The sequence below is a fragment of the Cicer arietinum genome, chromosome 6, assembly GCF_000331145.2.
Source record: "Cicer arietinum cultivar CDC Frontier isolate Library 1 chromosome 6, Cicar.CDCFrontier_v2.0, whole genome shotgun sequence".
Taxonomy (NCBI): Eukaryota; Viridiplantae; Streptophyta; class Magnoliopsida; order Fabales; family Fabaceae; genus Cicer; species Cicer arietinum.
The window spans coordinates 1,684,690-1,708,713 of NC_021165.2; the positions used below are offsets into that span (position 1 = coordinate 1,684,690).

At 29.8% G+C, this 24,024-nt stretch overlaps 3 protein-coding genes across 4 annotated transcripts; 2 read left to right on the forward strand and 1 right to left on the reverse strand.

Moving 5' to 3' along the window:
• The first annotated feature begins 1,570 nt into the window (after positions 1–1,570).
• Positions 1,571–6,794, forward strand: LOC101515255 (uncharacterized). Of its 2 annotated transcripts, XM_004503190.4 has the most exons (10): positions 1,571–1,925; positions 2,104–2,300; positions 2,387–2,680; positions 2,773–2,887; positions 3,000–3,038; positions 3,156–3,230; positions 3,320–3,379; positions 3,984–4,048; positions 6,059–6,149; positions 6,569–6,794. In XM_004503190.4, exons 1-10 carry the CDS (start codon positions 1,818–1,820, stop codon positions 6,617–6,619), a joined length of 1,095 nt encoding a protein of 364 aa, XP_004503247.1. In that variant the 5' UTR covers positions 1,571–1,817; the 3' UTR covers positions 6,620–6,794. The 2 variants fall into 2 exon arrangements, 1 of the variants encoding a protein (XP_004503247.1); XR_189932.4 differs by lacking the exon at positions 3,984–4,048.
• A 6,468-nt stretch (positions 6,795–13,262) lies between these two features.
• LOC101515681 (nuclear poly(A) polymerase 3) lies at positions 13,263–16,500 on the reverse strand. The gene is made up of 9 exons (XM_004503191.4): positions 16,206–16,500; positions 16,053–16,130; positions 15,796–15,966; positions 15,552–15,713; positions 15,251–15,364; positions 14,971–15,033; positions 14,560–14,865; positions 14,161–14,325; positions 13,263–13,955 (listed from the first exon to the last, which is right to left on the reverse strand). The coding sequence occupies exons 1-9, from the start codon at positions 16,275–16,277 to the stop codon at positions 13,629–13,631; spliced, it is 1,458 nt and encodes a 485-aa protein (XP_004503248.1). The 5' UTR covers positions 16,278–16,500; the 3' UTR covers positions 13,263–13,628.
• An 844-nt stretch (positions 16,501–17,344) lies between these two features.
• LOC101488440 (annexin D5) lies at positions 17,345–20,673 on the forward strand. Its single transcript, XM_004503192.3, has 6 exons — positions 17,345–17,724; positions 17,809–17,954; positions 18,049–18,264; positions 19,351–19,566; positions 19,646–19,735; positions 20,272–20,673. Exons 1-6 carry the CDS (start codon positions 17,649–17,651, stop codon positions 20,473–20,475), a joined length of 948 nt encoding a protein of 315 aa, XP_004503249.1. The 5' UTR covers positions 17,345–17,648; the 3' UTR covers positions 20,476–20,673.
• The last annotated feature ends 3,351 nt before the right edge of the window (positions 20,674–24,024 follow it).

Genomic DNA, 24,024 nt, shown 5'->3' on the forward strand with positions numbered 1-24,024 from the left:
AAATAGGTAGCACTATAATTATACAATATAAAATTATGAAACTCATAAACTCAATTTAAATTTACAAGTTAACAACTTTAGAGTTCAATTTAATTCCTACTAGTTAACAAGTTCACAGAGACGTCAAAAATGCATAACTAAAAAGAGATTCTTAAAAACAAACTTTTATGTATCAAAGATGGGTTGCACTGCCAATGGCAAGGGAGGAGTCAATAAGAACGATTATGAGGAGTTAAGGGATTGATATTGACAAGAGGTTCGATTTGAGGAGGCAGATGGTGAGATCGAATTATATAAATATAATAATATCTAAACTATTATTAATTTATTAAAATAATTCGTCATTTTGTTTAAAAAGTAAGAGAGAGTGAATGATAATTCAAGAATTAATTTAATGGTGGATCCACTTTAAGTAGTCTGGTTAATAAACTTAAAAATAGTGAATGAGTTTTTTTTTTTTTTAAATCACAAGTTTAAATTCAAAGAACCAACGTAAAAATGAATTAGCTTGATGATTAAAAATCAATTTACAAATTATTTGTCAATTTTCCTCCATTGGATCAACATGTCCAACCATATCTCACAAAATTACCACGAACCCAAAAGGGTTATGATTCAGTATGGGTGATCATAGATCGATTGACCAAATCTGCACACTTTTTGCATGTAAAAACTACTTATACTGCATCCTAATATACTAAACTTTATTTAGACGAAATTGTCTCTTTGCATGGTGTACCAATATCTATTATTTCTAACTATGGGACTCAATTTACTGCTCAATTTTGAAAGTCGTTCCAAACTTCATTAGGAACTTATTTGAAACTTAGCACGACTTTTCATCTTCAGACATATGGCCAATCTTAAAGGACTATACAAATATTGGAAGATATGTTTCGTGCTTGTGTTATGGATCTTTTGGTAGTAGGGATCTTGATGGAATTTGCATACAATAATAGTTATCAATCTAGTATTCAGATGAGTCTATTTGAGGCTTTGTACGGAAGACGGTGTAGGTCTCCAATAGAATGGTTTGAAGTTGGAGAAGCTAAATTAGTCGGTCGAAAGTTGATTCAAGATGTCATTGAAAATGTTAAATTGATTTGGGATCGCTTAGTGACAGCTCGGAGTAAACAAAAATCTTATTCCGATAAGATGCATTGTCCCTTAGAATTTTCAATGGGAGAACATGTATTCCTATGAGTTTCACCGAGAGTTTTGCGGTTTGGTAAAAAAGGAAAACTAAGTCCAAGGTTCATTGGACCATTTGAAGTTTTAGAGGGTAGCATATCGTTTGACACTTTCATCACATATGTCGGAAGTTCATCCGATCTTTCATATTTGGATGCTTCGGAGGTGGTACTTATCCCCAGATATCGGACTCGAATACTACGGCAAAAATTAGTTATTTCCACTAGTTAGGGGAGCGAGAAGGTCGTGAGGTAGCACCACCACAGTTAACGGTAATGGCTGAGGCTTACATAGAAACTTTAGATAAGCTCAATAAGGACAGGCCTAAAGCCTCGCAGAGAATCCCCATAAAAAATGGGAGTTGAACCACACCGAGTATGAGTCAACTCGCAGTAAAAACAACACTTGCAGACAAGACACCATACAACTAGCCATTAGAGGGATATATACATCGCGAAATATAGTGTCCAAATCATGATCACTTGCGTGATTGCTACTATTAGCTGAATGAAATATATATTTACTACGAATTTATTATACTGTAAATTGTAAATGTAGGTGTGGTAAATGAAAGTTGAGCCCTAGAAGTAGGAGTGGACGGAAGGTTTAGTAGAAATTGAGGGAATATGATGAGGTGGTGTGGAAATGCTTATGCAAGTGCAAGCGTGCCATTATGGAGATGGAAACTGTGCGACTGTTACGCTTACACTTACACTTACACTTACACTTACATAGTAAGCATAAACTTGTTTCTCATATATCTATCTCTATAATTTAATTTAATTCTACTGGGATTCATTGAGATTAGAGATTAGAAGGAAAAGAACTGTATTGTCAATTGAATTGGCATCCCTTATTTACCCTATCCTATCATCAATAACCCTAACTCAATTATTGTTTTGATATGTGAAGGAATTGGTTTCGCTCAAGCGCAACCGCAATCGCAATCTCAATCTCAATCTCAATGGGAAGAAGCTATTTTGTCGAAAAAGGGCAAATACAAATTCTTCTTCATCTGAAATTGACTTCGATCCTGAGCTGCGGTCAGTGCTTGAACTTGCAACGGAGTCGGAGCTGTGTGAAATTGAAAGAATCCTCTTCGGCCCGAGGTGGGTACTCACTCTTTCTTTTTTCCATTTCCCTTTTCAATGATAATAATAATTACTGTATGTTTCTCATAAAATAAAAAAATCAGCTACTTGAGTCCTTTGCTCAAATCCGTCACATTAACAACAACCACCCTGGAGGACCTGGAGCCATCCATGATTGAACATGACATTCAACTACGCCAACAATTTATAGCCACTCTCGAGTCCCGCTTTTTCTTTCTTGCAGCTGATGCCCGCTCAACATTAAGGGGTTGGAGGCCATCTTATAGAAATGTCTTGCTTCACCTAAGGACAAAATTCAATATTCCCTGCTCAACCCAACTCTCAACTCAGGACCTTGAACTAGAAATATTCCTCCACCTTTTACACTACAACTCAACGTAAGCAAACCAACCTCCTTTTTTACATACATATAAAATCAATACTAGTACTTTTTTAACTGTCCTCGTCTAAACCTTCAATATTAATGTAGTCAAGAATCAGGATCCACCGCATCTGATGGTCAGGGCACTCTACAACATGGACTCGATCAATGGAAAATGCAGTCAAAAGTTGGTGCACAAGACTTTCAATCTATTGTTTTGAAGGTTGTTTTTAGTTTTTGCTTTACTGAATCACTTTATGTGTCATGTGACTATCTTTTTATTTGTAAATTTTAGGTGATTTTATCTTTTCATTTTTTCATCCTTTTCTTTCCAGGGAGGTGGTATATTTACGTTCTCAAAGATATATCAATTGGTAAGAGAATATATCCATGTTTTATTATTTCTCTATGTTTAATGTATCTCCAAAAGAAAGTCTGCTGGCTTCCTCCTTTTTTTTTACCCCTATTCATGACTAGACGGTGACTTGTAGTTAGCGAGGAAATTATCTGGGAAAATGGTTGTAGAAGCTGCTAACTACCAGGTTAAGAAAGAGTTAATAAAGAAGGTATTCATTGGTACTGGCAGCTGTTTTGGCAACGTGAGCAATATTTCTCAAGAATAACTTATACATGTATTTTACTCTATTATTTCCAGGGTGGGCAGTTAGTTATGATCAATCTAGAATCCAGAGCAGCTTTGCTTGCAGCAAAACAGGTGCCTTACAGGACAATTTGATATGCTTCTTTTGTTGTCAATTTATTTCTTACTTATTAGGAATGTATTTTAGTGGCATGGATGTACTAAATATATGTCCAGAATGATTGACAAAATTGACTATTTGAAGTCGAAACATATTATGTTGTAACCAATATTTTGAAACTTCAACTTCTTATGCACCAGTTAAATAGCCTAATGTGAAATGAGTTTAAATTTAGACTCTTTGTCATCATAGAACCTCACAGTAATATGGAGTGTGGATTCACTCTTAGCATTAATTTCTTTACATGGTGTCATGGACGGAGGATTAAAATTATTATTCCATATGTAAATACATGGTTCAGCCAATTTATTTTGATATTTCTGAACTTGATTAATTACAAAATCATTACTGTTATATAGTTCAAATATGAAAGAAAAAATGTAAATATCAGCTTCAACATTATATTAATGATTTTTTTGGTAGTTATATCAGCAAAGTTGATTATTTTATTTGTCTCTTACTTATGTATGTTTATTTTTTTTTTTCAAAAATAAGTTATTGTTTCAGTTTGTGTTGATTTTAAACGATTTTTATCAACTGAAGTTTGATCTGTTCTAGGGTTTTGTTGGTGCTGCGTCAAGATATCTGGGTTTTAGAAGCATGCTCACATTACTTGGACCTGTGTATGTCCTACACCTTGTTTTAATGACTTCAATTTCTAGCAGTTTTGTACTCTAAATTTTCCTTTATATGCATTACAAAATAAATTTTAAATTAATCTTTGTTCAACAACAATAAAAGTATTTTTCTCATTAGTTTGAACTAGCTGCATAGAAGAATTTGAGTTTCTTTTTTGTCAATATGAATCTATCTGTTCACTTTCTTCTCTCAAAAGTAGGTATTTTAGTTGAGATTTGTGCCATGTTTTCTCTACATCATAGTTTCTTTTTACCATTATGCACTTGAAGGAAACCGAGTTTCCTTACCCCCAAGAAAAAGAGTGTGTGTGGGTGTGAAGAGCTGATCCTTCTCTCAGGTTATTTACTTCTGCATCATAGCATTTCTTTGTCTAATTGGGTGCCCCTTTTTGGTCCTGCTACTTAACCCAGAGTCTGATTTCTCACTTGGTTGAACAGAAACTGGCAACTTTTCAAAGTGGTGATGCTCCCCTGTGGGGAACTGGAATTACTGTCTCTGGCTCTTAATTCATTTTTCTTAGGTGTTCATGTTCATGTGCAATTGATTTTTATGTGTTCTTTCCTTGGTGATTTTGGTGGTGCTCAGGAATAGGAAAATAAAATAGAATTCTTCTATTTAGTTTTTCTTGAAGTGTCAAAAATAGTCAAGTGCTTCTATGCAAATTAAGTCTTACCCATTTTTTCTTGCATCTCAAGTTTAGCTTTTGAGGTGAGTTATAGTTGTGTTCTGATACTAAAGGGGTACAATAGGAAAAAGCTTCACCCCTTGCCCCTCCTCTTTCTCATCCTCATCCTCACACTTCCCCAACCCCACCCAGTCAAAGTCTGTAATTGATACCAAAGGGGTAAAATCGGCGGTCATTGACCTTCCAACATCATCACCCTCCTATGGCACCCTAACACCAATGACACTATCAAGAACAACGCCAGTGACCTCATCATTGCTGCTTCCATACTACTCAACCTTATTCAACCAAATCACTTCTTTCAACTCCATCATCCTCTCCTTGTATACCTCCTTTAAATGCTTCTCCCTCTCCTCAAACGTCATTGGTGCCTCCCTCTTTGGCTCACCTAAACCACTAACACCCACTATTGTTGTGCTTGCTTCCATTTTCGTCTCGCCATCTTCCCTATGATCACCCTGCAATAGCTTTACCTCCCAAAAGCTGTCTTATCAAGATCCAGCGATGACGACGACGTTGATGTCTTCTCCGAAGAAGGGAGAGCATCGTGTCATATCCATGAAAGTGGTTATGTCATTTTTTTCCATCACCAGCGGCCGGCACTGTCATTTGCTTGGGCATATTTCCATTTGCACTTGTAGGCTTTGCCACTAAGACCCTCGTCCTGACACCGAAACTCAATCGGGCATGCCGTGATTGTGGTTTGCGAAGAACGGATTTAGAACCCTAGTAGCACCTATAGGGGTTTATGTACAATATATTAAAACCTAATATCAGTTCGACTACTATGACAGCAATGTTGGGAGGAGGGGGGGAGGTGGCAGCTAAGAACCAAGTGCAGGATGGGGCGGCAATGTTTGATTGTGTAAAGGAGCCTCCGTGAAGATGTGGAGGTTGGCAGGAGGGATGGAAGAGAAAGAAAGAGAGTGAAAGGAGTATGATCATTATACCCCTGTTGTACATATTTAATCTGAACTGTTGATTCAAATATATGTAGATCTATCATCTAAAGTGTTGTGTATGCTGTGCATCGAGTAAGCCATTTTTAGTCGCGTACTGTATGGTCCCTTGCTTTTATTTCTCACCTTGTCCTATGGAGCCATTTTTTAATTTCTTTTAGTATCAGCGATCGCTAGACAGCTTTCTGTTGAGTTGTCAATGTGCTTGGTTTCCGTATCTTTTTCTGTACAATGTACCATTTAGATTTGTCAATTGCATAGCTATATCCTCTTTTGCTCTAGTGTTTTTTAACTGGTTGAGGCATTATAAACTAGTATTTTTTAATCATTTTATTTGTCGTTTTGAACAGGCTTTGGGGAACATTTCTGGCTGATCTTGTCATTCAAATGCTGGGAACAGATTATGCTAGAATCTTGCGAACAATTTATGCTTTGGCTCAGGCAATATTTAAATGCTCTGTTCATTCTTGCCTGCCCAACTTGATATGATTTGCTTTTTGTTGTGCTTATTTAGGGATTTATTTAGTGCACTTGTGATCTTAAGATAAAATTGTTGATCTTTGGGGCAAAAGATGGTATTGGCATTTATCTGTTTAATGTGTACAATAACATGATTATTTTGCCTATTATAGTTGATCATCATGTATGTGATAGAATAAGTGTCTTTTGTACATGTACGTTATATTTTGTTTTTACTTTTGAAGCAAAATGCTGTCAGGTGCATCTTTTGAATTTAAATTTTCATGCAAAAGCATCCAACTACGAGTGATATTGAGATAATGCCAAAGAATTATGATTAGATAGGAGCATTACTTGCAAGTTTTCTGACTTCTTTTTTTGGTTCTTTGTTTTTGCTTCAGATTCGAGTCTTCCGCACATATAGGCTGCCATCTGATGTTGCTGAGGAATAGTTAAGTGGTTCCTTTTATGGGTGGGTGGTGGTTGGGGGAATATGTTGGATTTTGAGCTAGTTAAAGCTTTCGGAGAAAAGTAACTTGTAGATAAACAGTTCCAAAATAACACAAGCACCACCCTTAAAATTTGTAAATATCTATTGGTTTTTATGCATAATTTTTTGCTACTGAATTAAGTCCTTCCTCTGAAAATATATTGGTTTTTAGTGAATAATTCAAAGATGGATTAATTAATTTTTTTGCTTGAATTAGAAATATACTCCCTATGCACTCATTTATAAGAAAAAAATACTTACAAATTACAATACATGGGTTAAATAAGTTTTTAATTTTTTCTGAAAAAAAAGAATCACATTTTTTTAGTCTCTACAAAATTATCATGCAAGTAGTTAGGTGTTGGAATATTGGTATCAAATTTTGAAGCGTGATTATTTTACAATAAGTTCTATTTCTAACATAAGTTTGTAACGATTAAAAAATTTATATTTAATTCATCTAATTTTAAAATAAGGTTAAATATATTTTTATTTCTATAAAATTTCAACTTTTCAATTTTAGTCTTTATAAAATAAAAATACAATTTTTATTTCATATAAATTATCATACATACAATTTTAGTCTTTTAAAACAACATATATTTTTTAATGAATTTTTTCATGCATATTTATGAGATTATAAAACTTTCTTCATCAAAAATAGACCCAATTTAATTTTTAAGTACGTATTTTTATTGTTTTTATATTGATATTTTAACATTTAAAAAACTCATTTAATTTATTTAAAGTTAAAATTTTCTAAATTTTTGTTGATGATTTTTTTTATAATGATATAAAACATTATTGCAAAAAATCATTTAAAATTAAAAGACAATTAAATATATTTTATTTCAGTAGAGATTAAAAGTAATTGTTGAATAAATTTTTAGAGACTAAGATTAATTGCAGAGTAACTTTTTAGTGATTAAAAAACATTTTTATTTTATAGAGATTAAAATTGAAAGGTCAAAATTTTAAAGAGATTCAAAACTTATTTAAATGTTTAAAAAATTCTAAATTTTGTAATATTCTTAACATGAATGCAAAAAATTATTAAAAAATTTAAAAGTTGAAAAATTAAATGTTTTGTTTCAATCGAGACTAAAATTATTCGTAGAATAATTTTGTATAAATTAAAATGTGACTTTTTTATCGAGGCTAAAAACGAAAATTTGGAATTTTATTAATAATAAACACTAATTTAACTGAAATTTAATTGTCATGCACAATAAATCATATGAGTGACATTATATGTAATTACAATAAAAGTCAAATATCTTAATGATTTAACGGCTGTGATCGATTGACCGAGTAAAAAAAAATTATGCATGATGTATATAAGTTAAATTATTGATTAATTAAGATTTGCTTATATTTAATTGGACATTATTTTTTTCTGCATAATGGAAATTATTACACTTATTATAAATAAATGAGTTATTATTTAATAAAAACATTTAACATTTAAAAAGAAAATTATATTAACTAAATAATATTTACCAAAAATATTAATGAAATAACATTTAAAATTTTCTGAATCGGTTATTACTAATAATAATAAATGTTGAATACTTTTTAAGTAAAATATAGAAAATTAGTATAATGTTTATAAATATTGAATGCTATTTTCTTATTAAATAATTTTCTTTAAAATATAATAATCTACCAATTGCTCTTTGATTTTTTTTCAATGATCAATAATTTATTAATTAATAAACCAAAGTTCTGTCAAAATCCTCTAATTTATCAATATACCGTATAAGCTCCCGTAAAAATAAATTTATAGTCAACAAATTACAATAATTCATAATTATATGTCTTTTAAAGATAGTTATTATTAAAATCAAATATTTTAATGATTTAATTATTGTAATAGACTGATAATACAAAAAGTCTTTATTTATAATATTAATATATATAAATTAAATTAATTACAATAATTTTTAAGAAAATTGCCAATGCAGTATATGATATTTTAATAAAATAAAGAATAAGTATACTTAAAAAAGAATTACAATGTAGCATATAAGAAATCATGATAGCTCAAATAAATTACTAAACATGGATAATTAACTCTAAAAATAGACAAAATATAAATTAAAAAAATCATATGTTTTTAGGGAACTAATTTTCATGTTACAAATTCTTCCAATATATATATATATATATATATATATATATATAACTTTTTGACATAAATATCCAAAAAATAATTATTATATTTAGACATTTTCATTAACTCTTTGTTTTATTACTAAATACTACAATCTTAATAATATAACACATTGTTACACTATAAGTAGATACATAAGATATGAATTTAATTTAATTCGTATACATAATTTTCAATGTGCTAAATTAAAAAAAAAAATTGTGTAAAACAAAATTAAGATTTTATTATTTGTGATTCATATCAAATAAACTCTTAAGATATATATTAAAATATGATATATAGCATATCATATATGAGATATGTAGTTGAAATGAAAATTAACAGAAAGAAATATGTATTTTAAATTAAAATAAAATAATTTCTATGATATAAAATCAATTTTATAATCTACTATATTTACTATTTGTTCATATAGTTAAAAGAGAGTTGTACTAGTGTCACGTCTCAACGACATTTAATTTTCAAAATATATTTATTTTTGTAACATTTATTACTTTTATTGTTGATTATAAGAATTGAACCTGTAGTAACATGCAGTTAATGTGTCATTATTTAAAAAAATTAGTAAAATGAGGACTATAATAATGCAATATGTAATTTTAATTTAAACTATATTTTTTCATTTGTTTTGATTGTTTCTGTTGAATAAAAAGAGATAAATTGTAGATGAAGATATAGCTCTTGTGTGTCATATTTAAATTCTATGATTTATATATTATGATGTGATAATTTGGGTCCATTTTTTTTTTAAAGTGTGATAGCAAAATAATTCTGTAATTGGTGATTAAAGAAAATGATTTTTTAACATACGTATTTTACAAATGTTGTAATCCTAAAAAAGATAAAATTATAAATTTAAATTATTAAAATATCTACGTGTATAAATCTTTATAACATTTTAGGAATTACAAATATATTCACTCTAAAAGTTAAGTTATGGACTCATATGATATTTAGAAGACTCTTTGACATATTTTGTGCATAAAACATAAATATCTATATATATATATATATATATATATATATAACTTTTTGACATAAATATCCAAAAAATAATTATTATATTTAGACATTTTCATTAACTCTTTGTTTTATTACTAAATACTACAATCTTAATAATATAACACATTGTTACACTATAAGTAGATACATAAGATATGAATTTAATTTAATTCGTATACATAATTTTCAATGTGCTAAATTAAAAAAAAAAATTGTGTAAAACAAAATTAAGATTTTATTATTTGTGATTCATATCAAATAAACTCTTAAGATATATATTAAAATATGATATATAGCATATCATATATGAGATATGTAGTTGAAATGAAAATTAACAGAAAGAAATATGTATTTTAAATTAAAATAAAATAATTTCTATGATATAAAATCAATTTTATAATCTACTATATTTACTATTTGTTCATATAGTTAAAAGAGAGTTGTACTAGTGTCACGTCTCAACGACATTTAATTTTCAAAATATATTTATTTTTGTAACATTTATTACTTTTATTGTTGATTATAAGAATTGAACCTGTAGTAACATGCAGTTAATGTGTCATTATTTAAAAAAATTAGTAAAATGAGGACTATAATAATGCAATATGTAATTTTAATTTAAACTATATTTTTTCATTTGTTTTGATTGTTTCTGTTGAATAAAAAGAGATAAATTGTAGATGAAGATATAGCTCTTGTGTGTCATATTTAAATTCTATGATTTATATATTATGATGTGATAATTTGGGTCCATTTTTTTTTTAAAGTGTGATAGCAAAATAATTCTGTAATTGGTGATTAAAGAAAATGATTTTTTAACATACGTATTTTACAAATGTTGTAATCCTAAAAAAGATAAAATTATAAATTTAAATTATTAAAATATCTACGTGTATAAATCTTTATAACATTTTAGGAATTACAAATATATTCACTCTAAAAGTTAAGTTATGGACTCATATGATATTTAGAAGACTCTTTGACATATTTTGTGCATAAAACATAAATATCTTCGACAAATAAACCTATCAAAGAGGAGAAATTCTATAATGAATAAATCTTTTACCAAATTTACAAATGAATGGATGAAAATAAAAACAACCTTATCACCACCAAACTTCCATCCTCTTATTCAAGGTCGCGCCGTACCTATGCTTACGATCAACATCTGCAAGAAAAAAATTCCAAAAAAGAAATAGTAAATGACAAAGACGGAATAAACAAATAACCAAACTGCAAAACAGATCAAATAAGAAACAAAAGATTTAAAAAAAAGTTTATCAAATAATTAAATAACGAGAAAAAAAAACTCTTCATCATAGAGTTAGAAAGTGAGCACGGGAGATACATCTTATGTGTATTTTAAAATGCCATCGTGAATTTGAACCCAATAATTTATAACTCTCATTATTTAAAATGCGTTTCAGTACAATTGATTATCTCATTTAATAAATATTATTAATATATTTATTTTTTAATTAAAAGAATTTAAAAATGTTTTTTTAACTGAAGACAATAAAACAAAAATATTACCAATAAATTCGAAAAAAATGACTAAGAAATTATTAAAAAAAATGTTTTTTTTTAAACCAAAGACAATAAATTTGATAGAGGTTTTTGTTTCTTTCCATTGGTTTCAATTTGTTTGATTTCATATACTCCAAATTATATTTAGAATTAGAATAGCTATTACTATATTGGTTTTTGATTCTCTTTTGATTTTTCACGACTTAAAATGTGAATCAGTATATATTGGTTTAAAATTTATAAATCTTTTTAGTCATATATTGGTTTATAATAACATATACAAAATTGAATAAAATTAACTCTTATATTATTATTTCTTGTAACATGTTCATGGTCTATAAAATCACCTATGTCGTCCAAATGAATTTGCAATTGATTTGTTTTAATGTTAAAATTTAGATTTAGACTATGCAGGTTAATTGTGATTTTTAATGGATTTTTGTAGATGAAAAAAGGATCTTGAAATAATGGGCAAACATCATAGATGACACTTTGGTAAGGAGGGACATTGTGTATGTGACTTGGGTTGGGTTAGTTTTGACAAAATTCGATACTGGAGTAAATCGATTATCTTTGATGGGTTAAGTTCTAAACCCGTATTTTTTTCATTTAACTCGAACAGAACCGACCCGATCAAGAAAAAGTTGGGTTGATAAGTTATACATAAACAATATTCTGTTTTTTATTTTACAAGAAAATATATCGAATACAAATATATTTAATACTTTATGTCTCAAAAACTATAAAATTTCAAAATAGTATTGAACTAAAAAAATTGTATTTAACAAATGTAAAAATTTAAACTAAATTTATTATAAAGATAATCATAAACTTTTCGTTCATATTTTTATTATATAAAACTATAACAAAACAAATTATACGAGATTATAAGGCCAAAACAAATTAAATGCTAAACTGCAAGAAAAAGTCAATATTTAGCTTAAACACATGAACACCTTGCATCAGCATTCGTATAAAAATCAGTTATTAATAATATTTTATTATAATTAATTGTATAAAAATCATTTCAGTTGTGAGCACTTGCATAACAAAAGAAGAATGTGGACGACGACACAGTCTTCAAGAAGCTGAAAATTTAAAGAAGAAGAAGAAGAGTAATAAAATCCTATTGAACTGCGGAGACTACCAAACAAAATTTAAATAAAAAAATTTATAACTAGTTACCGGGTCGGATCTACGGATTGACGGATTCAAATTGTTAAACACATTACCCGAACAAAATATAAGCGGATTTCAACGGGTTGAGTTGAATTGGGCCCAAAAGTGACTGGATACAAATAAAAATCGAGTTGAATTAGGTGATCAGGTCGACCTACAGCCATGTACACCTCATGGGAGTGTCTTGTTGGCATTGAGCTCATAGAAACTCTAGAGGTTTTCATTCATGCATTAAATAAGTGGCGTTTTTTTAACTTTAATTGTTTATAGAAATAGAATAGATATCATTAATTACCATCAATAATATCAAAGGGAAAACACTCGTTTTAATTCTCCTTTATTTCTTAGGTGATTGACTAAATGTTTTTTTACTTAAAACCTTTTAAAATGATTAACCAAAACGAATTAATACCGAATAAGATCATATAATTACATGATAACATAATAACTTTCTAAAAATAATGGTATATGATAAAATAATTTAAAAATTCAAATACTTTTTTTTACGAGAAAAAATTCAATTCAATTTTTATTATTTACATATGCTAGACAATGTGCAAATTATAGTTTCTTGGCATAAAAGATGAATTAGATAAATTCAATTTTCAATTTTTCTTGAAACTATTCAAATACCAAAGTATAACTTTCAGCAAAATGTTTCATTAATATATTACAAGAGTAAATAACTAAATAGTGTGCGAGTTTTTCATGAGCCATTGTCATATTAGTTGAAAAAATACTATGCCAAAACAAGGGGTAACTTATCAAGTTCCATCTAATCATTTGGCCTAACAAAGTATGAAACTGAAAGAAAGAAAAAATGTCTATGCATTTCCTTAATCCTTCTAACTCTAACTTTCCAAAAATGTCTTCGGTGTGGACAAAACAAACACTAAAGACTACTACTCAATCAACCGATTCCGTGTGACTCATGCTCCTACTACAACCAGCCGGAAGCTAAAATACATAAAAGTGGAAGGAGAATAATGTACATGGCTAATTGGCTATATACATCCATAGCTACATCAAACTGGAAGCAGATAGATAAAAATAAATTTAACCACCAGAACTGAAGCACTCAGATTCGCCACTAGGTGTCACATGGCCATTGACTACTTTTCTTATTATCATGATCAATTATTTTCCATAATGTTTTTCTACCCTTAACAGTCTCATCATCAAATTGAGCATTCTTTGGAAGTTGTGGGTCCAAGAGGATAGACAACTCCATCTTTCCATGAGAACACTCGTAGCCATTGTTAATAATTTTCATGAACTCTCTCTCTAGAAAATCTATGTCAACGAAATTGTTCCTGCTAGGTTGTAATCCCCAGTAGAACGCCACATTTGGCTCTGTTTTCTCATTGGCAACATATTCTGTAGGATTAGGATCACAAAAACCTTCGACCCCTTCCAGCTGCACCAAAAAGAAAATGTTATGAAATAATAATAAAATTATATGCAAAAGTAACAATAAATTCCTCTCATGATTCATTATCACCAATGAAGTTCCCAAAACATAAAAAATAACAGACTATGATTTTTACTCATCATCTCAACTCTGCATTGTTGGTCCCACAAAAATGTATGAGATAGCTAGGTGTACCATTTGAGCTACTTACAATGGCAAGAAAACCTCGAAAGCGTGACTTGACCCATCCAACCCAGTCTCCAAGTTGACATTGATCAGGAGTAGAGAGATAAATCTTGACAAATCGAGAATATATCTTTGAGTATGGAAAAGGCTCAAATATATTATCCCAATGGAAATCTGTCTTCAAAATATCCTTCAATGCAACCAAATAAAGAAGATAAGCAAAAGGCATACTTAAAAGGCAAGTTTTTTCAACTAAGCGTACAGGTAATGGATTAGGAAGAAAAATAGGAGCATCAAACTTCAATTACAGTTATCCAGGATAATATGATACATAGAGCATTGTGATCAAGTGGCTTTGGATGATGTTAACAGAAGCAGCAAAATGTACTATAAAACGGGATATGTGTTAAACATCATAACATACCCTTGTCATAATATGTCCTCGCATAAACTCAGCCTTGATCCTGTAGAATGTGCTTCTAGTTATATTTGAATGACAATACTCGTAAGGTCCAGAAGGCAGCCAAATAGGCATGCAAGATCGTGTGTCAATAACATCTACAGTTGTTAGCAACATTCCTTCCTGCAATATTACTGGTGTAGGCCAACGCCAAAATGCAAATATTCGAAAAAAGTTCACAATTAGAGCATTTAAGGTGGCATCAGGATGCCTTTGACAAACATAAGCTGCAAGAACCGCCAAATGAACTCCTCCCAAATAACCAAGTAACTACAAACAAAATTATGCTTCACATGAGGAACTTGAGTTCATGGCTTCATGCATATGAAACAAGTTATGGAAGTAAACATTGCTTAGAAGAACAAATGCACTTACAGTTCCATATACTCCACGTCGTTTTGCCCATAATTTAAGACATCGGAGTGTATATTGAAAATTCTGAAATAAATGTATTTGCATATAAGAGAACACAGTGTAAAAGAATAATAAAGCAACACTAGACCAACCAACAACCTGCCCTGTCCCCCACATGCATAGAACCAAACTAAAGGAGAGATATTTTGAGTCTGTTGCATCATCAAGATAATTGTCCATTTGGTTATAAATATGGTGATTTTCTGTTCTAGGGGAAAGAAAGAACTGGCATGCATCATACCTCAACATTTGGAACTAGTTGAAGAATGCGTTTATTTGCTCGCACCCCAGACAAGCTTCTCCAGCTGGTATCGTCAATATTCCTCATGAAGAATGGGTTTAGTATGTCTACATTCTGAAGGGATAATTAACAACATCAGTGAAGATTAAATATAAAAAAGTGTTGTGGTGCTAAAACCTATTGTTGATGCACAACTGAAAGAAAATGGAGATATTTTGAGCATGAATGTTGATGAAGTTAAAAGGTCACATATGTAGGTAATCGAAATATGGAGAAGTAGATTAAATTAGTTGATACTGACCTCGGGAACATAGAGTACATTAAGGCGAGCATATGGAAGATCAATGGAAATGCCATCAAATTTAAAGCGCATAAGAGGGACTTTAGCAGTCTTGACACAGTGAATCTGTGATACTTCAGGTCTAGTTTTGAGAATGCGGTGAAGAAGAACAAAAAAGTCTTCCTAATCCATAAAAAAGGAAGAAAAATAAATAGTAGTAGTAGTAGTAGTAGAGAGGCTTAAAAGAAAATGATAGGTGACTTACTGCAATGGAGGCAAAGAAAGGAGCAACACACAAAGCATCAATGTCAGACACTGAGGTGTGAACTCGAAGGCCATAAGAACCATATGTCAATATGGTGGCAGAAGTAAGATCAATGTGGTGTTTTGGCAACCGATGCCGCCGTGCAACCTCTTTGATCCATGATGAGACTATCTGAAAATGCAAGATTAGGAAAACCATCATCAAGGGAAAATAAATAATAACAATGTATATCAATTGAGGAATATACAAATTGAAACCTGTTTGAGGCTGTCAATAACGTTTTTCCTTTTCTGTTCCTCTTGTGGAGAGGGAACGAGTCCTTCATCACCTATAAACTGCACACAACGGTTGCTAAAGGAAAGAAAGAAAGAAAGAAAGAAAGAAAAGTAATATATAAAAGAATTACCTACCTGAAGGAGAGACATGGACCTCTGATTATCCATTGTGAAGAAGAGTGAGTGTGAAGGAGGAAGACAATACATAACGACGCCACTTGGAATTGGGCGGTGACAAATTGGCGCTTTCAAATCCAATTCCACACAAGTCTGCAAAACCCTTTTTCTTTTTCTTTCCAACAGAGAAGGAAGGAAAATGCTAAACCCAAAAATAACTTCCACCACAACGAATACAAATATAAAAACAGCGTTTCTTTCGTCTCAATTTCTAAAACCGCAAGAGAAATAAAAGAATATCCTCTTTGTTTTCTCACAATCCTCTTTGTTTTCTCACAACCTGTATTAACGTTTAATTTAGCTCTCACAGTTACATACAACACATACATACCTCTTTTTCTTTCTTCCATTGTCGTGTCATGCGTAAGACTTGAACTTTACAATTCCACGTGTCTATCCAGGGAACACGTGGCAGCCACACGTTCTATATAGAACCAACATCTTTATTATTTAATTTTAATTAATGTTAAGTTTTTACTCTCCATAAATTTAATTTTTTTAAGTCTTACAAAAATATTCTTAATTTTCTTTTTTTATTTATAAATCAATTTGTGTATTTTCTTAAAAAAATTATTGATTTTTTGTTGATATAAAAATGAACATTTTTTCCATTAAAATTTAAAATTATTTAAAATTACTAAATTAAATATGAATTTGAAAACATAAAATTCATATTTAATTAAATTTGTGTGGCTGAAATGTTTATTAAGAGACGAAAAATCTCTAACCGAGTACTTACGCCGTGTCAAGAGCAACACCAACACAACACAAACCTTATGGGTGTGACAATTCCCCTCTCAAAGACGGAAGTATATTTATCAAATTCATTTACATTTGGTAGCAAAAGGATGAATCTGAGGTTTCAAATTCTGAAAATTGTTTTATTTGGTTGGTTCGATAAATCTATGTTTTTTTTTTATTTATTTGAAGATTTTTTGTTTTTTGTGGTTAATGAAGAAAATAATAAAGACATGATAAAAATCACGAAGGTTTTTTGAATTTTGAATTAAAAATCATAAGTTTAAATATGGAAGCGTCTATATAAAAAAATTAATAATTTAAATGTTATAATAAAATAAAATAAAATAAAATAGAGAACAAAATATAATTTATATGTAAGAAAGGATGAAATGAAAAGAGATGGTCAACTGGTGATCGTAATAATTATTTAATTAGAACGCTAAGACAATCAATCACAAGTTATTAAATGGGAATTGGTGAACCGATGCGATGCGATGCGATGCGATGCGATCCGACACGATACCCTTTGGATATTTTTTGAGTTATGATTTTGGTTGCAACGCGTTTAATTGACGCAATCAAGCAATCAATCAAGCATTTTGTGTTGTCGTGAAATTCGATTTGATAGTTGAATCTGTGTAAGTAGTGACGATCACGAAGATGTCTACTCTGAATGTGCCTCCTGTTCTTCCTTCCCCGAGAGACGATGCTATGCAACTTTATCGTGCTTTCAAGGGTATTTATTTTTATTATTCACTTTTATCATTTATCGTCAATCAACATATATTAATTAATTAATTAAATTAAATTCCTTCCATAGGTTTTGGGTGTGATACTACCGCTGTCATCAATATAGTTGCTCATAGAGATGCTACTCAGCGTGCCTACCTCCAACAAGAATACAGAGCTATGTATTCTGAGGACCTTCTCAAACGCTTATCTTCCGAGCTTTCTGGCAAGTTGGAGGTACCTTTTACCTTTCTCTATTTATCATTTCAACCTTACACAATTATTCTTTTATTTTTATTTTTATTTTTATTTTTCTGTTTATTTTTATTAGAATGCACTTCTGCTTTGGATGCATGACCCTGCCGGACGTGATGCAATTATCCTTAAGCAGACTCTAACTGTCGCCAAAAATCTTGAAGCTTCCACTGAAGTTATATGTTCACGAACTCCGTCCCAGCTGCAATATTTAAGACAGATATACCATACTAAATTTGGCATTTCTCTTGACCATGATATTGAAAGAAATACCTCTGGAGATCATAAAAAGGTGATTTTTTTTTTTTGTCCCTCTCTCACCTTGCCTATCACAATTGGGGCTGGTGTTTTATGATTTTCATCCTAAAAGTATATACTTTATGGAAGCCAAACTTAATTGGTTTTGTTACTGTCTAGTCAACATGAGGGAAGAATGTCTGTCAAAAACACAAGAGAAATGCATGCTACAAAAATATATACATTTATGATAGAAATTTGAAAAATGCCGAAAAACTAATTTCAGTGTTTATGGACAGATATCCTCCCTTGGTAGTCATCCTTGTTTGTTGGATAGCCCTCTATCATAGGAATCATCAAATGAAATATTGAAAATCTTTTTAGAAGTAAACGACCCCTAAGGTTTCTACCTGTCAATTTAAAGTCTTATAATCATTTTCTATCCTTGTACAGTTGCACTCGTACCAGTTAAAGAGCATGATATTAGTTAGGCACTTTCTGTTGTTTATTTGTAGTTTTGTACAAGTATGCAAGCTTTTGAAAAATTCAAAATTGCTATGGGATTCCGGATGTTCATCAAAGTTATATGATGATATCTCTGAAGGTTCTTGGTTCCTGGATAGTTCTATTGTGGTGAATGGTGTTTTTCCAATAATCCCTTTCAAAACCTGCAAATATACAACTGATTGCGTTCCTCATGTCCTGCTTAGAATTTTGTTTTTAAGCTGAACAACTCCTGCTATGTCATTTGAGTTTTTGAGCCTACTAGGCACTCTAGTCACTTCATTCAAAAATATAGCCATAAAGCCAAGAAAGTTAGTGTTGCATCCCTACCAAAGATTGAATGTTTGTTACGTGCTGCAAAATTTCAATTGCAAGGCAGCTATGGGTTGGTCACTTGGTTGGATGTGGACTAAAATCTCGGTCTATCTGTTTTATTCTAACGTGCAAAGTGTGTGTCTCTGCATGTCTTTTGAGGGAGATCTTGTTCATTTGTTTGTCATAGATTTCCATTGCAAGTGTGTGTCTCTTTCCATTTGACCATTGGATTTTGGTGATAATCATATCTATGAGATCCTTCCCAGATATTCAAACTACGGAGCTGTTGTTACTTATAAATTTATGAAAAAACATTGTCCAGATTTTACTTGCTTATGTAAGCACACCACGCCATGAAGGCCCAGAGGTTAATAGAGAAATGGCTGAGAATGATGCGAAGGTTTTGTATAAAGCTGGTGAAAAGAAACTGGGAACTGATGAGAAAACGTTTGTGCAAATATTCAGTGAACGGAGTGCAGCACAGTTGGCTGCCATAAATAATTTTTACCATGGCAAGTATGGACACTCATTGAAAAAGGTATTCCAACCACTTTAATATAGTCTTTGTCTTTATCAAGGTATTTTTCTGGCACTTGTTGAAATTGAATTTGTATCAGGCAATAAAGAATGAAACGTCGGGGAATTTTGCTCATGCACTTTTGACAATAGTCCAATGCGCTGAGAATCCAGCAAAGTATTTCGCGAAGGTACTCCCTTTGACATTAACTTTTGGTAATTGCTCCTTATAATGCCATTAATGTGAATGGTGACAACAACAATTTGCTTTCACCGACAATTCCTCTTCTTTTGTAAGAATAAGGATGACTGGTGGGTGAAGCAGCATAAAATGTTTATATATGTTAGACTTATTGTTAAAATAATTGATGTAAGGTGGGCTGTTGAGAGTATTTATTTTGCCTCCAAAATCTATATGCTTACTAGGTAAGGAACAAATAGGTTGCTTAGAAACTAGTGTTCGTAGTCTGTTTTTGTATTTTGCTGTGAATTACCGAAATAAAAAATAAAAAACTTTTATATCAAAGTATGCCTTAATTTCCGTTAGACGTGCTGGAGATATGTTAGTGACATTCATTTTTTCACTAAAGTATATATTAGTGAAGTCAACACTAAATTATTTGGTAGTTAGTTGTGTTTAAGTATAGAGGGAGGGAACCTCTTAAAATTTGTTACTGCCAAGTTAAGGTCTTGACTTTTGCGACTATATATATATATATATATGCAGGTCCTACGTAAAGCAATGAAAGGTCTGGGTACCGATGACACGAAACTTATGAGGGTGATTATAACAAGGAGCGAGATTGATCTACAGTATATCAAAGGTGAATATTTAAAGAAATACAAAAAGACGCTGAACGACGCAGTTCACTCAGAAACATCTGGACACTACAGGGCTTTTCTTCTCTCACTTTTAGGTCCCAACCAGTAGTACTCAGAATGCATGTTGTGTTGAATATATGAATGAGCACTTTAAATATTTTCTTTGTTGATATTCTAAATTAAGCAGTGCTTTGTAAGTATTATGTACATGAACTCGCGTGGTTTTATTTGCTTGTCACTTACGTTATAATGTACCTATGAGTTTGTTTGTATCAAGTTTATGTATGTCTGTGCTGATGATTTTTTCTTTCCGTTGCCAAACACTGGGAGTTTCTCTGCCTTTTTTTTCTAATTTTCTTTGTACGTGACTTGGGCGCTCATTATCAATTATAGTTCCACAATTAGCATGGCAATTACAAAGGTAGTTTAATTTAAAATGTGAGAGAATTGTAACACTAGTAAACTGGAGTATTTTTTTTTTCCTTTCAAACAAATGACAAATATTTTTTGTTAGTATTTTGTTAGTATTTTCTTAGTAGTATTGTTAGTATTTTGTTCGTAGGATTGTTGTTGAACTTACCACCTTCTTATTTGCTAGTAAACTAATGTACTACTATTAATTAAATACTAGCGTTCATACGGTCACGAGACTATTAGTTTGTCCGCTTTTTTAATTGCGATAAAGTGGGTTCATAAATATTTTTTTTTTATATACATATATAATTTGTTTTAATTTTTGTTGTTAGAAAGTAACTTAGTAAAATAGGTCACACCAAAATAACCTATTCCTTTTATTAATAGGATCGATTTTAAAATATATGATTTTCTTGAGAAGTTTTCTTGGTGGTTTGCTTTTAAGGTGATGGGGCAATTAAGTCCCTCACCAATTGACCAGAAAAAAAATATACTATTAAAGGAATGGTTCAGATTTGTTAAAAAAATTATGAGAATATTTACATGTACTTACATACAATCTGTTTCCTGCATCTTTTTCATGTGTGAGGAGCTTCAATAGAGAAATTTCACAAGGTCCAATTTTTGTCTATGGTACTTAAAACTATTTTCCTTCCACCGCTAGCACGCCACTCATGCGAACCATGTCACCACCGCAGTTAAGGAAAAAATATTATAACCTTTGAACTTACCCAAATTCATTTTATTTATTTCATAATTGTTTATTGAGTTTACAGAAATTAAGATGTAATGCAAAATTTGTTTATACTGGTGTATTAGTTCCTTATATGCACTAGCGGATCTTCGTCGGGACATAGGGTGGACACAGTAATCTCAAAGTCTCCAATAATTTTTTAAAAGCTACTATTATTTTTGTTTATTTTTTAAATAATGTTATTGAAACACAATTTAACATAAAATGAGACACAAATATAATAATGTGTATTGGAATATAAATACAAAAAGTGATTATCTTTATTTTATACGGTATTGTATTTGTGTCATATTTTGTGTTAAGTTTTGTGTTCTAATAATATTATTCTTTTTTTATAAAATACATTTGAGTTCTAATTTGATCAACAAAAATTGATCAATTTGATTCATGTTATGGATCAAATACATCAATTTTTATTGACTAAATTATAACTCAAATATCTATTATAAAAAAAATTAGAGGAAATTGTTTATAAAAAAGTTATAAAAATAACTACTATAATTATAAAATAAACTAAATTTTTCGACCTAAATTCCAACTGTGAATTGTGAATTTTATCTAGATATATAATTGTAAATTTTATATAGAGTTTAATTATTAAAATTATCAACTAAAATTTGATTTATTAAATCTATCTTATAAGGTTAAGAGTTTGATCGTCAATATAATTTTATAAATCTATAACTTAAAATTTTTATGTACACTATTATATTATAATTTTTTATTTACCCATTAAAATTTTAAAAATTTAACCTTTTCAATATTTTTGTTCAAACTCCACAGCTGCTTATATAGCATTCTTTTTTTAATATGTTCTACTCAACGTGAAATTGTGATTAGGATATATTCAAAATAATTGTATTTTGCAAAGTATTGTCAAGAAATCGGCAAAAAGGAATTGGATATGTGTTGCACATTAAAAGAAGGAAAATATTAGGTGCATATTTTTTATATGTTTTTTTGCATATAGTTTTTATCATAAATACATTTTTTGTGATTATTATAAACTTTAGAAAAATTATAAATTTCATAAAATGATGGTCGATCAAGTTAAGAATCATACCGAAAAATTCATGAAAAATTATAATAAGTTTTGTTCTTAAAATAATGGGTTATTGCTTTTTCCTTGATTTTGATAACAAATCTACTAGATTTGTATTATGAATAGATAGAGAGGTAGGGGTAGGAATGTGTGTGAAGATGTGTATAAGTTCTAAATTTTTTCATAAAAAATATGGGTCATTGATTTAAATTAACGGTATATTTTTACCAGTTCACGGGTGAGGGATTTCATTGTCATCTCACTCTCTAACAGTCACCGCCGGTTTTCTTAAGTTGCTTTTCATAACGATAATTTATTATCCTTTCTATTGGAATTTTTATTTTTATTTTTAATTGTATTGATTATTTTTTATCAACATACTTTTAATTATGCTACAATTTTTTACAATATTAAATATAATGAAAACATATAATAATTCTCTTTTTTAAAGATAAATTTATACAAACAACAATAATCATAAAAAAAATAATATAGGAAATGTGTAGATCAACTGATTTGAACTAATTTTGTTAAATATTAACATTTGCTTATAAAAAATGTATAGCATTAAGTTTCTCCGTCCTATTCCACTCAAGAAAGATAATTAATTATTATTTTTATTTTAGTATTTATTGTTGATTGTAGAAAAATGTGTAAATTAAATATAAGTATGTTAATAAAGAAAAAATTAATTCAATTAAAAATTTAAAGAAAGTTTTATAAAAAGACAAATAAATTTCTCAAAATAGTATTATATTTAGAGACATAATAATATAAATAGAGAAGATAAAATAGTTCTTATACATCGTATTTTTTATTTATTTTAAATAATACAAATTTAATATTTTTACTAACTTTTAATTTTCGCAATTTTTCAACAAAGTTCAATGAATAGAGGCAGAGCAACTAATAATATTCTAATTGTTATTGTTTTTCCTCTGTTTGGGATTTTGGAAGAAAAAAAATCGAGGAGATAATTTTGAGAATAAAAGAAAGAGTGAAGGGAAGGAGGAAGGAGAAAGGTGAGTGGTCTTCCTACACTTTGCATGAAATTTTATTTTTCTTTATTGGATTAAAACCTTTTAACATGGAGGAACTAAAAAAATACATTGGGTAAGAATTTTAGAAAATTTTAAATAAAATTTAAAATTTATTATTACTCTAAAAATAAAAAAAAAAAAAAAAAATTACTCCTACGTGTCTTGATCTCATTTCATTCCAAAATGCTCTCTCAACAAATTGAAAAATTAACAGTTTTCAAAATATTACTCCTACGTACAATATTTTCAAAATATTAATTTTATTTTATATTTATGATAATAAAAACAAAGTAGTAATTAAAAATGATAATTTAATAAAATAACTTTTTTTTTATAATCATTTAGTTTTTAGTATGTATGAAATAAAAAAAGAATGACATTAGTGTGAGAATTAGGGAGTAGCATACT